The sequence below is a fragment of the Haemorhous mexicanus genome, chromosome 26 (genome assembly GCF_027477595.1).
Source record: "Haemorhous mexicanus isolate bHaeMex1 chromosome 26, bHaeMex1.pri, whole genome shotgun sequence".
Taxonomy (NCBI): Eukaryota; Metazoa; Chordata; class Aves; order Passeriformes; family Fringillidae; genus Haemorhous; species Haemorhous mexicanus.
The window spans coordinates 5092377-5111323 of NC_082366.1; the positions used below are offsets into that span (position 1 = coordinate 5092377).

General features: G+C 45.4%; 1 protein-coding gene across 1 annotated transcript in view; it reads left to right on the forward strand.

Annotated features, from left to right (window-relative positions):
* ERBB4 (erb-b2 receptor tyrosine kinase 4) overlaps positions 1 to 18947 on the forward strand; it is a 322438-nt gene that overhangs the window by 185883 nt on the left and 117608 nt on the right. Inside the window, exons 5-6 of the mRNA XM_059868167.1 lie at positions 6610 to 6675; positions 14761 to 14879. Of these exons, the coding sequence (XP_059724150.1) occupies positions 6610 to 6675; positions 14761 to 14879 (185 nt within the window). The remainder of the gene's footprint in view (positions 1 to 6609; positions 6676 to 14760; positions 14880 to 18947) is intronic.

Genomic DNA, 18947 nt, shown 5'->3' on the forward strand with positions numbered 1-18947 from the left:
TGTTCAGGAAGGCATTTGATGCTGATTGGAACTAATTCACCATCACAGTGGGGGGAATTCACTTACACTGCTCTGTGCTAACAGCTATAAGCAGTGATAATTAATAGCTCCTAATTGCTTAATCAGTGTAAAGTTTTAGACTATGTCATATGTGAAGGTTTTTATTTTGTGTGGATGACTAAACCCCCAATTAATGCATCCAGTCACACAGCCTTACCAGCACTGTCTGCTCCAGACAGAGAAAAATAACCAGTGTCTTCATTACCCCCCTCAGGTCCCTTTCTGTAGTCATTACTGTGGCCTGAAGACATTTTTCTGTAGCAGCTGCAGTAACGTTACAGTGAGCTCCCTATCAGCTCAGAGCTGTCAGCAGCAGATATGAATCCAGCAGCCCGAGCCCGTTCTGTGCTGCTGACATGCTCTTCTTGACTTTCCATTTATTCCTTTACCCCTGGTGGCCAATCTCCCTTAAAATCAAAACTGTCTGCCACCAGTGGATCTGGCAACACTCTGTGATTTTGCAGTTCTCAACAGACACTCGGTCCCTGTGCACACACAGGGCTTGTCTCCATCCCACATTACTCCAGGTAATGCATCCCTCTTTGGTATTCAGGTTTTGTTTCCTTTAGTGCTGGCTAAATTTTATCTCTGCTCCCTCTCCCCTTCACACTGTCGCTGTATCTCTTTCCGTGCCTGTCTTTCAGGGCCTATCTCTTGGATTGTTTTCGTTTCCCAGACCAGTTTCTTTTCAGCTGCCTGTCCCAGAGTCCCTCTCCATTTGTGTTTGTCTCTTTTCTTATCTGCTGAGGAAGATGAGGGGGAGATAGAGGTGTTGACTGGCAGAACTGGAACTCCCTGTTGGAAGTGATCGTGAGCAGGAGTTTGCTTCCACCCTTAGAGAGCTCCAGGCTGGATGCATCCTCCTGGCAGGGGGGGTTGTGTCAGATTAGGCCATCCTTAAAAACTTATTTCTAGTTCTGTTTCCCTCACAACAATGTCTGTCATATTCTGTAACATTTCTGAGTCAGCATTTCTTATCTCAAGGTTTACAAACAGATACATGCTGTGTGAGTCTTCAAACTTGGAGAATTCTCTACAAATTCATTTCTCACAGGGATGGATGGATGGATGGATGGATGGATCCACAACAGGTGCTGTGCCTTTCCACAGTGTAGGTGTTTGCTTATGAACCCTCAGTGAGTTTTCTCTGTAAAGGGATCCCGTTAATATTTGTGCAGGGCATGGAGACTTCAGTGGAGAAGCAAAAATACAAAGAGGAGACAGAAAAGTCAGTTTCTCACAATAAAAGTAACAATGCCAATGAAGGTACAGCTTGTTAAATAAATGTCTGAATTTTATGGGGCTAATCCTACGTTGGAAAACTGGTGATAGATCCTTAGGTGAATTCTTCTGACATGAGAGGAAGCATAAAGTTTGTTAATAGTGGAAGAATTGACCCTTAGATTTCTGCATCCCATAATGCTTCTACAGAGGAAGAGAACATGAGCACTAGATAGTTCTATCACACATTTTCTACTTGTACAGAAAGTTTCACTTTTTCTTGCAACGTGTGTCTCTCCTGCCATTAGGGAAGGAAATCCTGGGAAGTGTGAGACTCTCTTAGGTAATTAATTTTCAAATCAATAGCAGAGATCTGAAGGCTAGCACGGGGGGGGGGGGGGGGGGGGGGGGGGTAGGAAATGCAAAATGATTTCTACCTAACAAAGAAGTGTGAATGGATGAATGGAGATGTGACAATAGGAACGGTCAGACAAGGACAGGGAAAGCATTATGGCCTGATAAAGGCAAACAATCCATCACAACAATAGTATCTTTAATTCTCCTTAATGCTGTGTTTGAGTTACAGTTTGATTTTGTTATCTATGCAAACACAGAGCTAAGGAGTTTAGCTGCCTGGAGAAACAACACCCAGGCCTATAAAAACCTTCTGACTCACCTAAGCCATGCAAAGAACAGCCTGGAACTCTTACCACAGAGCACACCTGGAATTTCATGCACTTCAGGGCTGAGTATCTAGATGTTTAGAAACATCTCTCTGGCATCTCTAGCATTTTTGCAGGAGTGAATTTTTTAGGCAAAGGATGAGTTTATAAGCAGCATACAGAAGCTAGTAAATTATTTATAGGTGTTTTGATAGTTAATCAACTATTTTAGATTGTTAGGTAAGTAAAGAGGCTGCCTAAAACTATGGCTTGTAACCATCTAAGCCATTTCATTTTGTCTGTGTTTATTTGCACTTCAGTATCAGTGTGTTGCAGGTATCCTAACACTGAATGATGATTTACAACCAGATAGAAACCATCTGTAAATGTGAGCTTGGTGCAAAGTGAGGCATTTCTTCTCTTATTTCTGCTTGCTTTCTCCTGCTGAGAGGGGTCTGCTCGAGGCAGCTGGCATTGCTGATGGGGAAGAAGAAGGGTTTCTTCTCTCTCTGACACTGAGCTTGGAGCTGAGAGGAGCACTTCATTTTTCTTGTCTCTTCAGTAACTTAATCCTTTGTGGTTTTACTGTTTCTGAAGTAATAAAGTCAGTCTGGAGTCAAAGGAAAGCCCTTCTCAATTCTCAGGAAAATACAAGGATGAAGTAACCTTGGTCTTTCCCCAGCTAGTGAGCAAACATTTTCTGCTGCTGACGTTCCCTGCCTGGGAAAGCAGAAGCATTTCCCCCAAATGAAGCTCTGTCCTGGAAATGACAAGGAAGGTGCTCTGCCCAGAGTCCATAATTCAGATCTGGGAAGATCTTAGCCAAGGGCCAAGATAATTAGCTAGGGGAAGACAGCCCAGGAGACAAAACATTTGGTTTTCTCTGTGCAATTTGCCAAAGCTAAATTAATTCTCATCTTCCAGTGGGAATCTGCCTTTTCTTAACCTAGATTTCATTACAAAACCTGTGAAAATTATGTGGCACTGTGTGTGCAAAACAATGCAGCTGTTCAGGAGCAGAAATGTACTCCAGTGACCCAGTTGTAATGGGGAGGCAGGTTTGGGTTTTTTTGTAGGTTCTTTCCTTCCTTATCTTGCTTGGAAAACATTTGCCTTCACTACTGTGGAGAATCAAGTAAATGTGCCAAGGTTGTGCCCTGCAGAGGGGTTTTTTTAGCCAAATTCTTTTAGCCCTTCCTGCTGTATGTTAAGAATATTTTAGACACAAGAAACTACAGGAATGATTTATGCCACAAATTGTTTCATTTTTTTTTTTTTCTTTTCAAATCTGTTGCCTCACAGTGTAAAAATCTTAAGAAATATATACAGGAAGATCTGTGAGTGTAATTCTTCCAAGGGCCTTGACAACCTTAGGGCCAATACATTTATTATCATTTGAGGCTGACATACAGATCTCATTGGGAGACCTGCTCCTCACACGAGTGCTTGTTATGCTCCTCAGTGTGTATGTTGACTTCCACAGGACTATTTCTGTCTTAATTTTGCAGAGCTGGTCTTTAATGGGTTTCAATCTGTCTTTATTACAGGACAGATTTTCCCTTAGTGGGGAAAACCTGGTGAAATACAGAAGGATGTGAGGGCAGAATCTGGAGCAGTTCATATTGAGAGCAAGGAAAGTTATTTTTTCTCTTTAAAACAACCAAGCCAATATAGATACACTATTTGGAGGGAGTTTGGTTTTAATTCTCAGTATATTTGACCTTCAGAAGGACACAAACCAATGCAATTCAGAGGTGTGCTGCCTACAAGCTCAGCTCCTGCTTGTGTCTGTACAGCTGAGAAAAGTGAAAACAATGAAACAGACACTTTTGAGTTCCCAGTGAGAAAAAAGGAAACTGGCAGCCTTTTCTTGCTTTATTGTTAAATATCTCTATTTAAATGCAAATCATCATCTGACACTGCCAAACAAAGTCATGTACCAGCAGCAGGCATGCAAGTTAAAAAATTTTTTAAAATGATGTTTTGAAGATGCTGAATTGCTTTTATTTCCAGGAGGAATAGAGGTGCCTGAATAAATTTTTGGTTGCATAGCAGGGATCAGCTCAGCACCTAGGTGCTTCAGATATGAAGATTTGTGTTTCAAGTAGAGCTTTCACAGAGGAGTGGGCAGGCTCTCTGGTTAGGGATCACTTGGAGGGATGCTGAAGGTTCTTCTGTGCTATCCCACAGCAGCATTACAGGGGAAAGCCCAGTGTTTAGAGAATGTTCTGGAAGGGGGTGGGATCCAGGGACAAAAAGGAGCAGGAACAGCCAGACTGCTGCTTTGCTGGGCCTCAGGAATGTGTATTTACAAGTGACCTGTGCTTTATGGGTGCAGGGTCTCCAGCTTCTGAGCTCCAGACCTCAGAGCCCAGAGAGGCTGAGACTGGACACCAAGGAAGGACTGGGATAGAGGAGAGTCCTGCCTGAGGAGGGCTCTGGGTGGGCTGTGGCTCCTCCTGAGCTGCCCCTGCAGGGATGGGAAGCTTCCCTGAGTGTGCATCCATCCTGCCCCTCTTGCTGATCAGGAGCAGCTAGTTAATTAAACCCACTTCCAGGGGAGCATTCCTATTCAGTTCAGCAAGTCCCAAAATCAGCTAACAACCTGTACCTTATCAAGCCTCATCTGCTAAAATTCTTCCTTTAATTTGCTGTTTACCTCACCATTTCAAACTTTCATTCTTATAAATCAGTGTGGATCTATTTGCTTTCTGTGCAGGGTTCCAGTAGTCTCTTAATAATCATAATAATCGTTATTACTGATTAAAGTTGCATTATTCATGCCAGATGGAGTGCCCTCCCTGTCAGCCAGAATGAGTTTGCATTTATCTAGTTATAGTGCATTTGTGATCTAAATAAACAGATGGTAGAAGGTGACAGAGAATTATGTGCTGGTGATATCAGCAGCAATGTTTCCCAAGTATAATTGCTGGAAATGAACATGAATGCAACAAGGAGCTGGTAGCTTTGACAAGGTGGTTGGCATTGAGTGTGGTAATTACCAGGCAGCATCATCAATAGCACCAGCAATGCCAAGGGAGGAATGCTGGCTTTGAAAAATTGGTGGCAGAGAGTCTGACTTCACATGGCCATCAGGGTGGGTTTGCTCAGCTCTGTGACACCTCACAGCTGTGAGCACACTCTCAGAGGAGCAGTGTTTGTCTTTAGGGTGATCCAGCCTCAGCTGAAAGACGTTTTGCACTTTCTCCAGCGCAGTCTCCCATCAGGGCACGGGGCAAGGATTTGATTTAGTGTAATGGAGCAGTGTTAGCAGCAGCAGCTGTTAATACACGATTGAAAGGATTGAACCTGGCTCAGGTTCCAAGGGGAAATTCACTTAACAGAATCTCAGTGATGTATAAAAGTTTAATCAAACACAAGGTTGGGTTCCTGCGATCAAAAGCGCAGCCATGAGGGTGTGCAGTCTTCCACAAGACTTACACTGGGTGTCTCAGCTCATCCCATCAGCTCTGGCTGTGTGAAGGGCTGGCCTGCCTGCCCCTCAGGCACTGCCACACCTGGGATTGTGCCTGGACTTGGGCCAGGTCCAGCTGGCAGCCATGGAATGGGGCCTCCCTTCCCTCCCAGCCCAGACTGGGGTGGGACTGTCCCAGCGCTCTCTCCTGTGCTGCTGAAGTGCAGAGAACATTCCAGCTCTTCTCCTTGCTTGCCAGTCCCTCTCACATGGGGCAGCATTTACATCACATGGACACGTGAACTGACCTCCCACCTCAGTGCAAGTGGATTTCAGTCACTAATTACTAGGTAGATTATAAACCCTACCATTGTTAGTGCTTCTTAAAACTGTATTTTACAGTGAAAGCACCTACAGTTCTTTTCCTTCAGGGACTAAACCTATAGTGCAGGCAGAGTTTGGGGTGATTGGGAGTGGGGCTGGGCCCAGCCTCATCCCTGATGGGCTCCAGCTGTGCAGGACAGGTGAATGCTGTTGAAGGTAACAGCCTGGAGTGCCCAGGGGCACTGCCCAGCCACCAAAGGGAGCAGAGGGCACACAGGGCCAGTGCACCAACAGCAGGGGATGAAAGGCTGGGCTGAAGGACAAGAAGGGCAGATGCTGGCAGCCTTCTGCAGTGCCATGGTGTCCCTGTGTGTGGGCAGGTGCCTGAAGCCTTCTGAAGAGGTGAGGTGTTGTTCTGTATGGGTTGGAGCTTTCTGAGATTGTGTGGTGATGCTCTGTGTGCTGTGGGTGTCACAACTGGTGACATGTGCTGTGACAATTGTTCAGATGCTATTGGACAGGAGGTGAGTCACTGTACAGCCTTTCCAGCACAGCCTTCTCCTCTCCTGTGAAGGAATCAGCAGGTTTTACATGGGCTATGGAAAGCAATGGTGATAGCACTGAGTGATGCCATTGTTCCCTAGTCCTCCAGACTTACTCATATTTCTTTTTGTTTTAAAATGTCCAGGTCATTATGCATACCAAAAAATATTTAGAGTATAAAGCATTTAGATAAGTAAGTGTATTTCATGTAAGTTTGACACCAGGTCGGGTTATTTGGACCTTTTTATAGGCACTGTTTCAACCTTGCTAAAGTATAAAAACCTTCCAAAGACAAGGTGGACTCTCATCTTTTGCAGTTGCTGGATGTTGAAGGAATGGAAGGAAGGTACATTTCCAATCTCTCTCTTTCTCTCTGTCCTGCAGGTGGTCGTTGCCACAAGTCCTGCACAGGACGGTGCTGGGGACCCACAGAGAATCACTGCCAGACCTGTAAGTGTGTGAGAGTGAGAAACAAAGGACTGGAAAGCAATGTAGCAGAGATCCTCCTTGTTTGTTCTTTCAGTTGTGAGGGGATACTATAAATTCTGGGTTCAGTATAACTCTAAAATGTACAAGGGGGTTTTTTGCCCCCATATATTTTTATCAATGTATTTTTTTTTTCCTACCCATGTGAATGATATTTTTCTTTCCTCCCTTAGGCTTTCTAAAACTCCTTATGCTAACTTGAAATTTCTTTTCACTACTTGGTGGCAACATGGGGCATGGCTCTTGAGAATATTGATGGCAGATTTGGAGCTCTTTAATGAACACCTGACACTGCAAAGTTCCTGATGCCAAAATACTCTGTTAATTTCAATGCAAGCCTGGGAATATTAGTTATCTTGCAGAACTGTTTTCTTTATAATAACTTCAGAATATATTTGAGTTGTACTGACAGAGAGTAATAGGATTTTTGTGAAGGAAGTAGTAAGTGAAGGGTCACTCATGCTGTTTTTCTGTCCTTGTGAATTTAGAGAGCATGAAAATGAGTTCCTTCTTCCTTCCTGAAGGAGCTTTAAGCTCCTCCACATAGGCACAAAAGAGCTAGAAGTACAGTCCCAATATTAGCAGATAATAATAAAAGAAGAGAAAATTGAGGGCTGGTGTTTTCAACATGTTATTTTCTTTTTCCTGCTTCCAAGAGGGTGAAAACCAGTTGCCTTTACTGGACTCACTCTCCCTGGGAAATGAAGTGGTTGCTGGGAGCTCTCCCACAGAACACTTCCCCAGCTTGTGCTTGTGTCCTTAGCTGAGCTGTAAATGGGAGGAAGGACTGTGACAAATGAGCCACTCCCAAATTATTTTATATCATGATATAATGGAAAGGGACTTAAACCCTAGCTGACCAAATTATTTTATGTCATGATTAGAATTAATTAATGAGGTTTTTTTTTCCTCTGTCCTCATGAGAAACTTGTTTGTCTATTAAAACTAGTCAGAAACTGCCTAACCCATCCAAACCAGTAAATGTATTCAGGCCTTCTGTGGCTGTCTTACTCAGGAATAGTTTAAAATGGTTCCTGGCAGTGATGTTCTGTAAGGAGCCCATGATGCTGCTTCAGGCTGTGTCCCCAGCCCCATGGCAAGTCCAGCTGTGTGCCTGCAGAGGTCCATGTGGCAGGATCTGCTCCCAGCCTCTGCTCTCAGATGAGGGAGCTGATTTGGTGGATTGATGAGGAATTACCAGGGAGGGAAGAGTTTATCTGCAGGGCTGGGAAGGCAGGGGCCCAGCAGGGCTGCACAGCAGGCTGGCTCCAGGAGTGACAGCTCTCTGTCCCTCCTCAGTGGCTGCCCTTGCAAATCCAAGCAGTGAGGACAGGCTAAGGCACAACCATGGGGTTCAAATAATCAACCAGGACAAGCCATAACCCATCCAGTGTAGGGAGACACAGATCACACTCTTCTACTCCACATCCTCTCGCCTTCAAGCCCACTCTGGAGGTCAGGGACAGGAATTAGTTTGACATCCCAGACTTCCTCTTTGCCTCCAGGAGCTCACTGCCCCTTGGACAAGGCTGGCACAGGGTGGTTCTTCACTGGATTTCTGCACAATGTGTTTCCTTCAAGCTGAATGAAGAGAGAGAATTGGAGTAGGGACTCAAAACATCAAAATGCAAGTGGGATTATGCTTTTGCTGCCTTCATGTATGATTTTAAAAGACATGCCTGGCCCTTGGGCTCACAAATGTTAGAGACAAGCTGTGTTGTGCACGTTGTGTCTGCCTTAACCCTGTCACCTTGGAGGCACATCTTTCCAACACATGTAGGAAAATACTCCAGCAGTGCTACATCCAGTGCCAAACCATTCTGATCCTGCAAGCAACTCAGAGGTTCATTTTGATAATTTCTTTTTTTTTATTGAGGATTGAAGCAAAATATTTTAATGAGCCCCCCTCCCAAGATAAGATTTAAATTATTTTCCTGGGAAAGGATAAAAAATAAAAGATCTTAATCCGTGTCTTTCATTTCAAATTACATATGGAAAAAAAACCCAAATCCCTTTGTTTTTTCATGAATATCATCTACCTAGCTGCTTATGTTGCCTTCCAGCAATGTCTTTGTTGCTAACTCTGTCTGAAACACCACCTGCATCTAACTCTGTTCTAATGTCTCTCTAAATGTGACAAGAAAATTCATGTATTTAAGAAGACAATTAATAGGAAATTTAAGCCAAGCTGTTCTGTTAGGAGATAGAGAAGATAAAATTCCAGGGTACTGTTATACACAGTTGGCAATCCTTTTTACTTTTATAATTAAAATATTAGTGGATGCTAATAGGAAGGATTTGAAATTGAGATGATATAACTTGTTTCAGTGTCAGGAAAAGCTAATGTGAAAATACTTTTTAAAAGACTCTGTTTTTCAAATTGTATTGCCACACTCTGAATAGAATGTAAACCACTTTAAAAAAATAATAATAAATACCTTTGGGAGTTACTAATTAAATTTGAAAATCTATGGTTAGGTTGTTAAAATTTTTTCTGTTCATGTCTGTTAAGAGTTTGATGCAGAAATTAAAACTTTTACAATTCAATATATTATTCAAGTGACAGATTATGCACTTTTTCCCAGAGGATTGTAACTGAAAAGACAACAATCTAAATTACAATATAAACCCAACTAAAGGAATGCAAAACAACAAATATAACCTGTAAATCCAACCTGAAACACAAAACATTTAGCAAATGTCAAGTGCACCTTGACTCTGTATGTACAGGAGTGTGGTCAGGGCACAGCTGTATTTATCCTGTCCTTGTGCAGCTGGTGCTGCTGAGAAGGTGCCAAATGAGAGCAGCAAAAGGCAAGCAGGATCCTGGTGGGGCACACAGAAAGAGCTGAAGCAGCAGCTGGGATCAATCAGGGAAACCCACACTGCTGCTTGGAGCCAGCATCTTTAATTAAATCCCTTGTACTGCTCTAATAACTTTGCACGTTTGGAACACTTGGATTGATTTCAGTTACTTCCCATTTTTTCCTTCATGGACTGATATTGTCCTGACCCAATTAAAGATGAATAAAGGAGACTGATCATCTGCACATGTACATGAGGTGGTCACATCATCACAGTTTATTGCTATAGAAGTTGAGAGTCTCACCCAGAAATCCATCTCAATGCACAGCACATTTCTCAGGACTTTGCTGTTTGTCCTTTGGTCCTGGCCCTGACTCTGACAGCTTTGTGTAGTTGAACCCTCCAAATTCTTGGGGTCACACCCAGGATCTGTAGGAATCCAGGCAGGGAGTTGTGCTGACCCTCAAAAGGTCTGCTTGGAAGCTTGGGGTCTCAGCTGGTCCTCACAGCTGGGTGAAGATATGAGTACCTGGCACCTGAAATGCCAAAGAGTTTGACATTTTGGGCAATATTTATAATTCAGATAGGTCTTGAGTTACAGCTATAAAATCAATTGATTGTATTTGGGGGAAAAAAAATCTTGTTATCTATTTAAACCAGTGCAGCTAGGTGTATTTTCTGTGTATTTCCCTGAGAATGATTACAGGCAGCTGAACTGGCCAGTGGTGTTTATTGGCATCTGAGCAATCAGATTGTTTCAGGCCTTCAGACAATACACAGCACTGCCTTGTGGGAAAAGCAATTTATTTCTGGGGAAAAACCTTCCTTTTTAAGTGTCTTAAATATGAGTCCTTAAGATCCAGAGCCCACTGAGCTCATTAATGTTTTGGGCTGTGGCAGGTTCTCCACAGAGCTGGGCCTTCAGGAGCAGCTCTAATGCAGATATGGCATACAGTGAAGCAGGAGATGGATCTGATCTCTTCTGGCCTCTTTCCAGAACAGCACATTGGCATTTCTGCTGGAATTGTTTGTTTTCCCTGAGAAATAAACAACTGGGGAAGATCAGTGACAAACCTGTGCTTTAATTAATAATTTTGCTCCTGGAACACCCACAGTGTTCCCTCTCCTGAGCAGCGTGGTGGAGACCCTCCTTGAGCTGGTGTCTAACCAGGAGCAAAATGTGCTTTTTGAAGGCATCCAGTTCAAGTAGAAGAGAGGGCTGTGTTCCTCCACATCAGCCCTGGTGGGAATGGCCCATCCCAAGATCAACCCCAAAACCTTGGTGTTATCAGCACCATGCTCCAGCCAACTGGGCTGTTCTTCCATGAGGAACCAGGGTGGACATTGTGGCCCGCACCCAACAGCAGCTGGTTCTGGGCTAGATAAATCAGAGGTGAATTTGGTGGCTCCCACTGAGGGGCTTTACACCAGAACTTCCTGGGGTTTAAGCAAAATTCCCAATAGCTGTGGGGCACAGCATCCAGCAGCTGGCTCCATGCATTCCTCGAGGCACAGGCACCAGGCAGAATTGGCTGTGGCCAACTCCAAACATGAGGTGCCCTGCTGAAGGGCTGGCAGAGCCTTTGGGTGGTGGCCCCTTGGCTCCAGGACCAGCTGCTCCCTGGGCAGTGGCACAGGTGACAACAGGGTTTGGGTTGTAGGGTGAGCTGAACGGCCTCTGTGCCCTCCAGTGGGAATTGGGGCCCTCCCTCAAGTCAGGGTGAGGCTGGGCTTTGTCTCTCTGTGAGGCAGACCGTGCCCAGCCCAGGGCAAATCCTGAGCTGGTGGGAAACAAGGCACACTCACAGGCTAGGGAAGGAATTTGTTCATTTTCATGAGCCGAGACTGTCACGCAGTGTGCTGGTGGCACACAGCCACAGGTGCCATTGTTTCACATCTGTCTTAATGTTTATCAATACTGTCACTTAAATAAACAAATCTTTTTAATGTGCTTCTCTGGCAGTGTTGACAGTAAATGCCTTCACAGAATTTCCCAAATTCCTCAAATTAGATTGCCAAACCACAAAAGCCTTTTCTTTCTCTCTGGGGGTTTTCCTCTGGTATCAGCAAGATGAAAATGCTCTAAAAGTGCATTGTTTTATTCTGTAGATTACAAATAATCACTTCTCTTTAGTTATTTACATTTTTATGTCTTAAATAAATACTGTATGTAGCAAGAACCTTCAGCATTACCTTAAGTATTTCTGGCAAGTAGTGAAGGGATTTTTGGATCACAATGTACTTATAAAGGTGTTACTTCTACATGAAAATAGTAGAATCAAGTAGAAAGTTGGATGGAATTTGTTTTCTCTTGCTTCCTGAAAAGTGGTTTTCATCAAGAAGTAATTAAATGCTTTTTAAAAAATAGATGTTGAAGGTTAATTGCAGAAGTGTATCATCCCAGCTTTTATCAAAAGACAGCTGACAGCACAGTAGGCAGTGGTGGCTGGTTTAGTGTGGATAATACCAATTTCTTTTTCCATAAAATAGAGATAAAGGTTACAGGTGAGGGAGGGGAGGTGGATGGGCCATTGGGTGACCATTCTTTGCACAAGGTTAAGCCCCCAGTGGCGTGGAACAATCCAGCTGGTAGATCTCCTTGCTTCATTCTGGAATGAAGGCAGGATTGCATTATTTAAAAACAGCGAGTGTTTATTTAAAAACATGCTCCAAAGTTGCAGCCTGTTCTGTTCCCATTTGCCAAAGGGATTGCCATCAAGGGCAGCCTTTGGCTGTGACAAGTGTGGTCTCACTCTGAATTTCACTCATTTACTCTGTCTTGCTGTTCTTGGTGGGGAAAACTCCCATGCAGCTGGTGGGCTCTTCTGTTATTTCTGGGGGGCAGGGGAGAGGGTGTCATATCCTGCTTAAAAAAACCTAATGATTTGAAAGTAACATTCCCCATGAATTTTCAAGGGTAAGAGGGCACACTAAAAATTCCTTTTCTACTGTCCTTGAGCAACATGTGTGCTCCTAAAGAGGGGATTGTGCAGGTTCTCTGGATACAGGTGTCCTGCAGATGTTTTGCATACAAGTGCCCTGCAGACATTCTGCATCAAGGGAAATAGAGGTTAGATATTAGGAAAAAAGTTTTTTCCAGAAAGAGCGATAAAGTTCTGGAATGGCTGCCCAGAGAGGTGGTGGAGTCACCATCCCTGGATGTGTTTAAGAAAAGCCTGGATGTGGCACTGGGTGCCAGGGTTTGGGTGAGGTGTTGGGGCTGGGTTGGACTCGATGATCTTGGAGGTCTCTTGCACCCTTGTGATTGTGGAATACAAGTGTACTGTAGGCGTTCTGGATGCAGGTGTCCTGCAGATGTTGTGGATCCATCCTTGTGATTCTGGAATACAAATGTACTGTAGGCTTTCTGAATACAGATGTTCTGGATGCTGGTGTCCTGCAGATGTTGTGGGTCCAGGTGTCCTGCAGGCATTCTGGGTGCAGGTGTCTTGAAGATGTTGTGGGTCCAAATGCCCTGCAGATATTTTGGGTCCAAGTGTCCTGCAGGCATCCTGCATGCAGCTGTCCTGCAGATGTTCTGGATCGCAGCACCAGCACCCCTGAGGCGTTTCCATGCCTTCCTGGTGGCTTTCCCAGCCCACTGTGGGTGTTTTCCTGGGGGAGCAGCCCGGAGCTCTGTGGGTGTTTCCTGGGGGAGCAGCCCGGAGCTCTGTGGGTGTTTGCTGGGGGAGCAGCCCGGAGCTCTGTGGGTGTTTGCTGGGGAAGCAGCCCGGAGCTCTGTGGGTGTTTTGCTGGGGGAGCAGCCCGGAGCTCTGGGGGTGTTTTCCTGGGGGAGCAGCCCGGAGCTCTGTGGGTGTTTTTCTGGGGGAGCAGCCCGGAGCTCTGGGGGTGTTTGCTGGGGGAGCAGCCCGGAGCTCTGGGGGTGTTTGCTGAGGGAGAAGCCCGGAGCTCTGTGGGTGTTTTGCTGGGGGAGCAGCCCGGAGCTCTGTGGGTGTTTAGCTGGGGGAGCAGCCCGGAGCTCTGGGGGTGTTTTGCTGGGGGAGCAGTCCGGAGCTCTGGGGGTGTTTGCTGGGGGAGCAGCCCGGAGCTCTGGGGGTGTTTTGCTGGGGGAGCAGCCCGGAGCTCTGGGGGTGTTTAGCTGGGGAAGCAGCCCGGAGCTCTGTGGGTGTTTTTCTGGGGGAGCAGCCCGGAGCTCTGTGGGTGTTTTGCTGAGGGAGCAGCCCGGAGCTCTGGGGGTGTTTTGCTGGGGGAGCAGCCCGGAGCTCTATGGGTGTTTTCCTGGGGGAGCAGCCCGGAGCTCTGGGGGTGTTTTGCTGGGGGAGCAGCCCGGAGCTCTGTGGGTGTTTGCTGGGGGAGCAGCCCGGAGCTCTGGGGGTGTTTTCCTGGAGGAGCAGCCCGGAGCTCTGGGGGTGTTTTCCTGGGGGAGCAGCCCGGAGCTCTGTGGGTGTTTTGCTGGGGGAGCAGCCCGGAGCTCTGGGGGTGTTTAGCTGGGGAAGCAGCCCGGAGCTCTGTGGGTGTTTTTCTGGGGGAGCAGCCCGGAGCTCTGTGGGTGTTTTGCTGAGGGAGCAGCCCGGAGCTCTGGGGGTGTTTTTCTGGGGGAGCAGCCCGGAGCTCTGGGGGTGTTTGCTGGGGGAGCAGTCCAGAGCTCTGGGGGTGTTTTCCTGGAGGAGCAGCCCGGAGCTCTGTGGGTGTTTTTCTGGAGGAGCAGCCCGGAGCTCTGGGGGTGTTTTCCTGGGGGAGCAGCCCGGAGCTCTGGGGGTGTTTGCTGGGGGAGCAGCCCGGAGCTCTGTGGGTGTTTTTCTGGGGGAGCAGCCCGGAGCTCTGGGGGTGTTTGCTGGGGGAGCAGCCCGGAGCTCTGTGGATGTTTCCTGGGGGAGCAGCCCGGAGCTCTGTGGATGTTTCCTGGGGGAGCAGCCCGGAGCTCTGTGGGTGTTTTGCTGAGGGAGCAGCCCGGAGCTCTGGGGGTGTTTTTCTGGGGGAGCAGCCCGGAGCTCTGGGGGTGTTTAGCTGGGGGAGCAGCCCGGAGCTCTGTGGGTGTTTGCTGGGGGAGCAGCCCGGAGCTGTGTAGGTGTTTGCTGAGGGAGAAGCCCGGAGCTCTGTGGATGTTTCCTGAGGGAGCAGCCCGGAGCTCTGTGGGTGTTTTTCTGGGGGAGCAGCCCGGAGCTCTGTGGGTGTTTTTCTGGGGGAGCAGCCCGGAGCTCTGGGGGTGTTTTCCTGAGGGAGCAGTCCGGAGCTCTGTGCCTGGCCCTGTGAGTGACACTGTCCCTTTTCCTGCCCCTGCAGTGACCAAGACCGTGTGTGCAGAGCAGTGTGACGGGCGCTGCTACGGGCCCTATGTCAGCGACTGCTGCCACCGCGAGTGCGCCGGGGGCTGCTCCGGACCCAAGGACACCGACTGCTTCGTACGTGCCACTCACCTTGTTCTTCTTTCTTATTCTTCCTGCCAGCCACTCTGCAGATTCTTAATGCTTTAATCCATGAAATTCACGGTTTTGTCCCTTCTAATGTACTGCATGCACGCTCGCAGATTCAGGATGCAAATTTTAGCTTTTAGGGTTTTTCAGATTCTGTTAGCATCGTTTATCTGCTTAATGTTACTCATTAACAGATCTGTGAGATTTGCAAATACAGATTGGGAACCATTAATATGCTTATCTTTGTGATTTTTATCTTTTTCTTTTCCAAGATTAGCTTTTAGAGGTGAGAGCAGATTTTTAAAAGTATTTGTCATTGTATTTGAACATGGTTTTTATTAGTGCTCTGTGTGCTTTTCATATCAAAGGCAAGAATGCTATTTAGATTCTGTGTGCAAGGTGTTCCCTGTTTCTGCCAGACTTTATTGAAATTCAGGTTTTTTACTGGGCATGCTTCTTTGTGGAGATGGAAGGAAAGTGGTTCCCAAAACGCTCTCCCTCAAATGCATGTTACTCTGTGTGTGCTTCAGATGGAAAGAAGAAATGGCTTTTTCTTTAAAGAAATACAATCTAAATATCCAGGCCTTTAGAAAATCTGTCTTGCTTCTAATCTATTATTTCTTAGAAGCCAAAACTGATCTCAAAAAATGTGTAGCTCCTCACACTGGGTCGATGAGACGAGTTTTGCCAATGGTTTCAGGGGAAGCAAACCTAGGTCTAAAGAAGCCTAGACTTAGAACCTGCACAGAGAGGTGAGTTCTCAAAGATACCCATGTGTTCAAAGAGACAAATACCTGTGAAGTTGTACTGCCAGGTGAGTTGGGAGGAAGGTATGGAAAATTGCATCTATTTTGAAACTGTGGACAAGTGACTCGTAATTAACTGGCAAAAAAATTCATCTTTCCCTGGCTGGCCCTGACTGCTTGATAGTGATAGGTTTTGTACTTCAAAACCACACTTCTAAATGCTGTTCTGTGGCTGCTGATGAAATGTAGTGGTGGCCTGACAGCCACCAAGAGGATTTGCTAGAGCTGTTCTCTCTGGCTTTTCACAAGTAGATGCTCAGCACATATGGTGTGGGTGATCCAACAGTGCCTGGGAGTTCTCTGTGGGCTTTGAACTAGAGAGACAGGAAAACACCAGCCTTTCTTGTGTTATGTACAATAGAAATAGGTAAAGGGAAGGGGAAAAATGCAGTTATTGGGTCAAAATGGCTTTGAACTAGAGAGACAGGAAAACACCAGCCTTTCTTGTGCCAGGTACAACAGAAATAGGTAAAGGGAAGGGGAAAAATGCAGTCATTGGGTCAAAATGGCTTTGAACTAGAGAGACAGGAAAATACCAGCCTTTCTTGTGTCATGTACAACAGAAATAGGTAAAGGGAAGGGGAAAGATGCAGTCATTGGGTCAAAATGAGCGTTGAGGAACATCCTCAGAGCTGATGTGTTGATGTAACCATTTTCAAAAGTTAAGGACTGTTACTGGTAAGTAAAACTTTACAAAAGGAAAGCCTTGAGCAATCATGGCTCAGGCCTGCTACTTCAGCTGAGTAGGAGAGGACTGTGGGAAGGAGACTCAGCTGAATTAGGGGTAGAAAAACAATTTATAAAACCATCATGTGTTCATGTCATGGTGTGTGGTGGTTGACTGGATTATGTTATGATTTAAAGCTGTGTAACTGACAAAGGCCCAACTGCTTAAAAAGTTGCAATAAGGAACTCTCCTTTGCACCTGCCTGGGGGCTCTGCATCACTCTGGACCCTCACCCACAAAGGACAAGGTATTGGCAGCATAAGTTGTGCACTGCTGCAGCCTGAAAGTTAGACTTTGTGAATGGTGGCAGCTGTGGAAATACACATGCTAAAAATCAACTGGTCTGTTTTTTCTGGTACAGCAGAGAGGCATCCAGGGTTTATTCGCATTCCCTTCTGGCCCCAGAGCAATGTAAAAGAAATTCAGCAGGGGTCTGGCAATTTTCAGGCCTAGTCATTACTTGCTTAGCCACAGTGGGTGAAAAGTGTAACCCTTTAGGCTGTAGACAACTGTGCTTAGCTTTCAGCTGAGAGACATAACTTTGTTTTTTCCCTGTGTATTCCCTGTGTTTTTTTTCACAAATTACCAGCATTTAGCACAAAGTGCTAGAAATTTGCATATATTATCAAAGCAATTACAAATGTATATAAAACATTTCAGTCATAAATTAAAAGTTTGCAGATCTTCTAGATGAATTTTTCGTGAGAATTGCCATGTCTCCGAGGAGTATTGGTGTGCTTTACTTTATAAATTTGCCAAAGTGTTAGCAGAGAATTGCCATGGACATGATGGAGTACCTTTGAAGACAACATGTAAGAAATGGGTTGAGGAAACAAACTAAATTGGTATTTATTAATAAGCAAAAGTACAGCTTAGGAAGCATTACAAATCCTTTAGAGCATTATGGCATCTTGCAGCAGCATCCTGTTCTAAATACGGTTTTAATATCTGTAGATAAAATTCATCCATCCTCCTCCATCTGCTGCCATGCACTCATTTGCATATTCAGTTCTAAAAGCAAGACAGTAATCATCATCTGACATAAATGCAAGCAAACATGCTAAAGCAAAGTTTTACTGATGGTTTTGTCTCAGATTCAAACTGGGCCTAGAACTGGAACTGCATAGGAGGGCCTGGCTGATTGCCTAGTGGAACCAGAAAAGTGACACAACCCTTTTCCTCAAGTGCCATCCAGTTCTGAGTCAAGTGTTTAACTTTGTAATGGTTAAAAAAAAAATCTGTTTCTATGAAAAAAACTGGCAGGTTTTATATTTGGCATTGTAAAGGAGCAGGCAAGGCAGGGTCAGCAGTTTTGCTTAGCACATGCTCCATGCAGGACAGTGCTTTAATCACCAATCTCCCTGCTCATTCATTTCAGCAGCAGATTTTGTCCTTGGATACATTATTAGCCTCTCCTTTCTGAAATCTTCTGGCATGGCAGGTCCCAGGGTCCTGCAGGTCCTGGTCCAAATGGAGATAAGAACTGCTAGTAAAATCAGCAGAAGGGAGGAATCTTTTTCTCTTTTCTCTCAATCCCAGCCCAGGAGGCAGGGGGACAGGATGCATATTTTTTGTTATACTTGCTGACTCTTTAAAGACACAGCACCATCTGTGTCTTTAAAGAGCCATTTTAACAAATAAAAATGGAAAAAGACCAGAAGGATTCACTCCTAGGCTGACACTTCTAAAGCAGCCTGGATTGCAGGTTAGTGAGGAGGCAATGCTCAAACTGCTAGGTAGGGAGATCCAAGCCAGGCTACAGCTCTGATTTTCATACAAACTTTTCATTCATGGTATGCCCTGTGAAAATTACTCCAACAGCTTTCTTATAATCTGTAGTTAAAACTGTAGACATGATGTGTGCTGATAAGGAATGTCAAAATCGGTGGGGCTTTTTACTCCTAATTACCAACCTTGCATGGTCAATTGTTTTCCCTGCATCCCATTACTTTTGTTTTCCACACACTCTCCTCTTCATTTGTCAGAGCCCTGTCCTCTGTCAGCTGTGTGTGGCAGAGCCTGAATGCTAAGTGGGACAAAGTCCTATTTTCCTCTCTCAGCATGTGAAGCAAGTGACCTTGTTAAACTTGCCACTTAGGGAAATGGCCCCCTCCTGTGCTAGCTTAAAAGAAGTTCTTATCCCTCTTGCCTCCTAATTGGGAATTAGGGTTTTCAGCTGGATGATGTACTCACGCTGTAAGAAATATAAAGGGTTGGTCCTCTGAAAAAGTCATTAGCATTTGCTTAGAGGATGATAAATAGCTGCTCACTCTTGGCAGTTTTAGAAGGTCCTATCAAGTTGAGAATTGGTTGATTGTGAGTAGTTATGAAACAAATTACGCCGTTGTTTTGGTTCTGTAGGAAGTGTGGTAACAGGCAACTGTTGCTAATTAAAGGGGCTCACCAAACTCCTTAATTAAAAAAGTCACACACTTGCCAAGATCCTAGCAAAAATCCAAGTAGCCAAAATGAATGTTAGAGAGCTCTGTGTCACATTCCTCACTGTCACAGCAAGTCTGAACA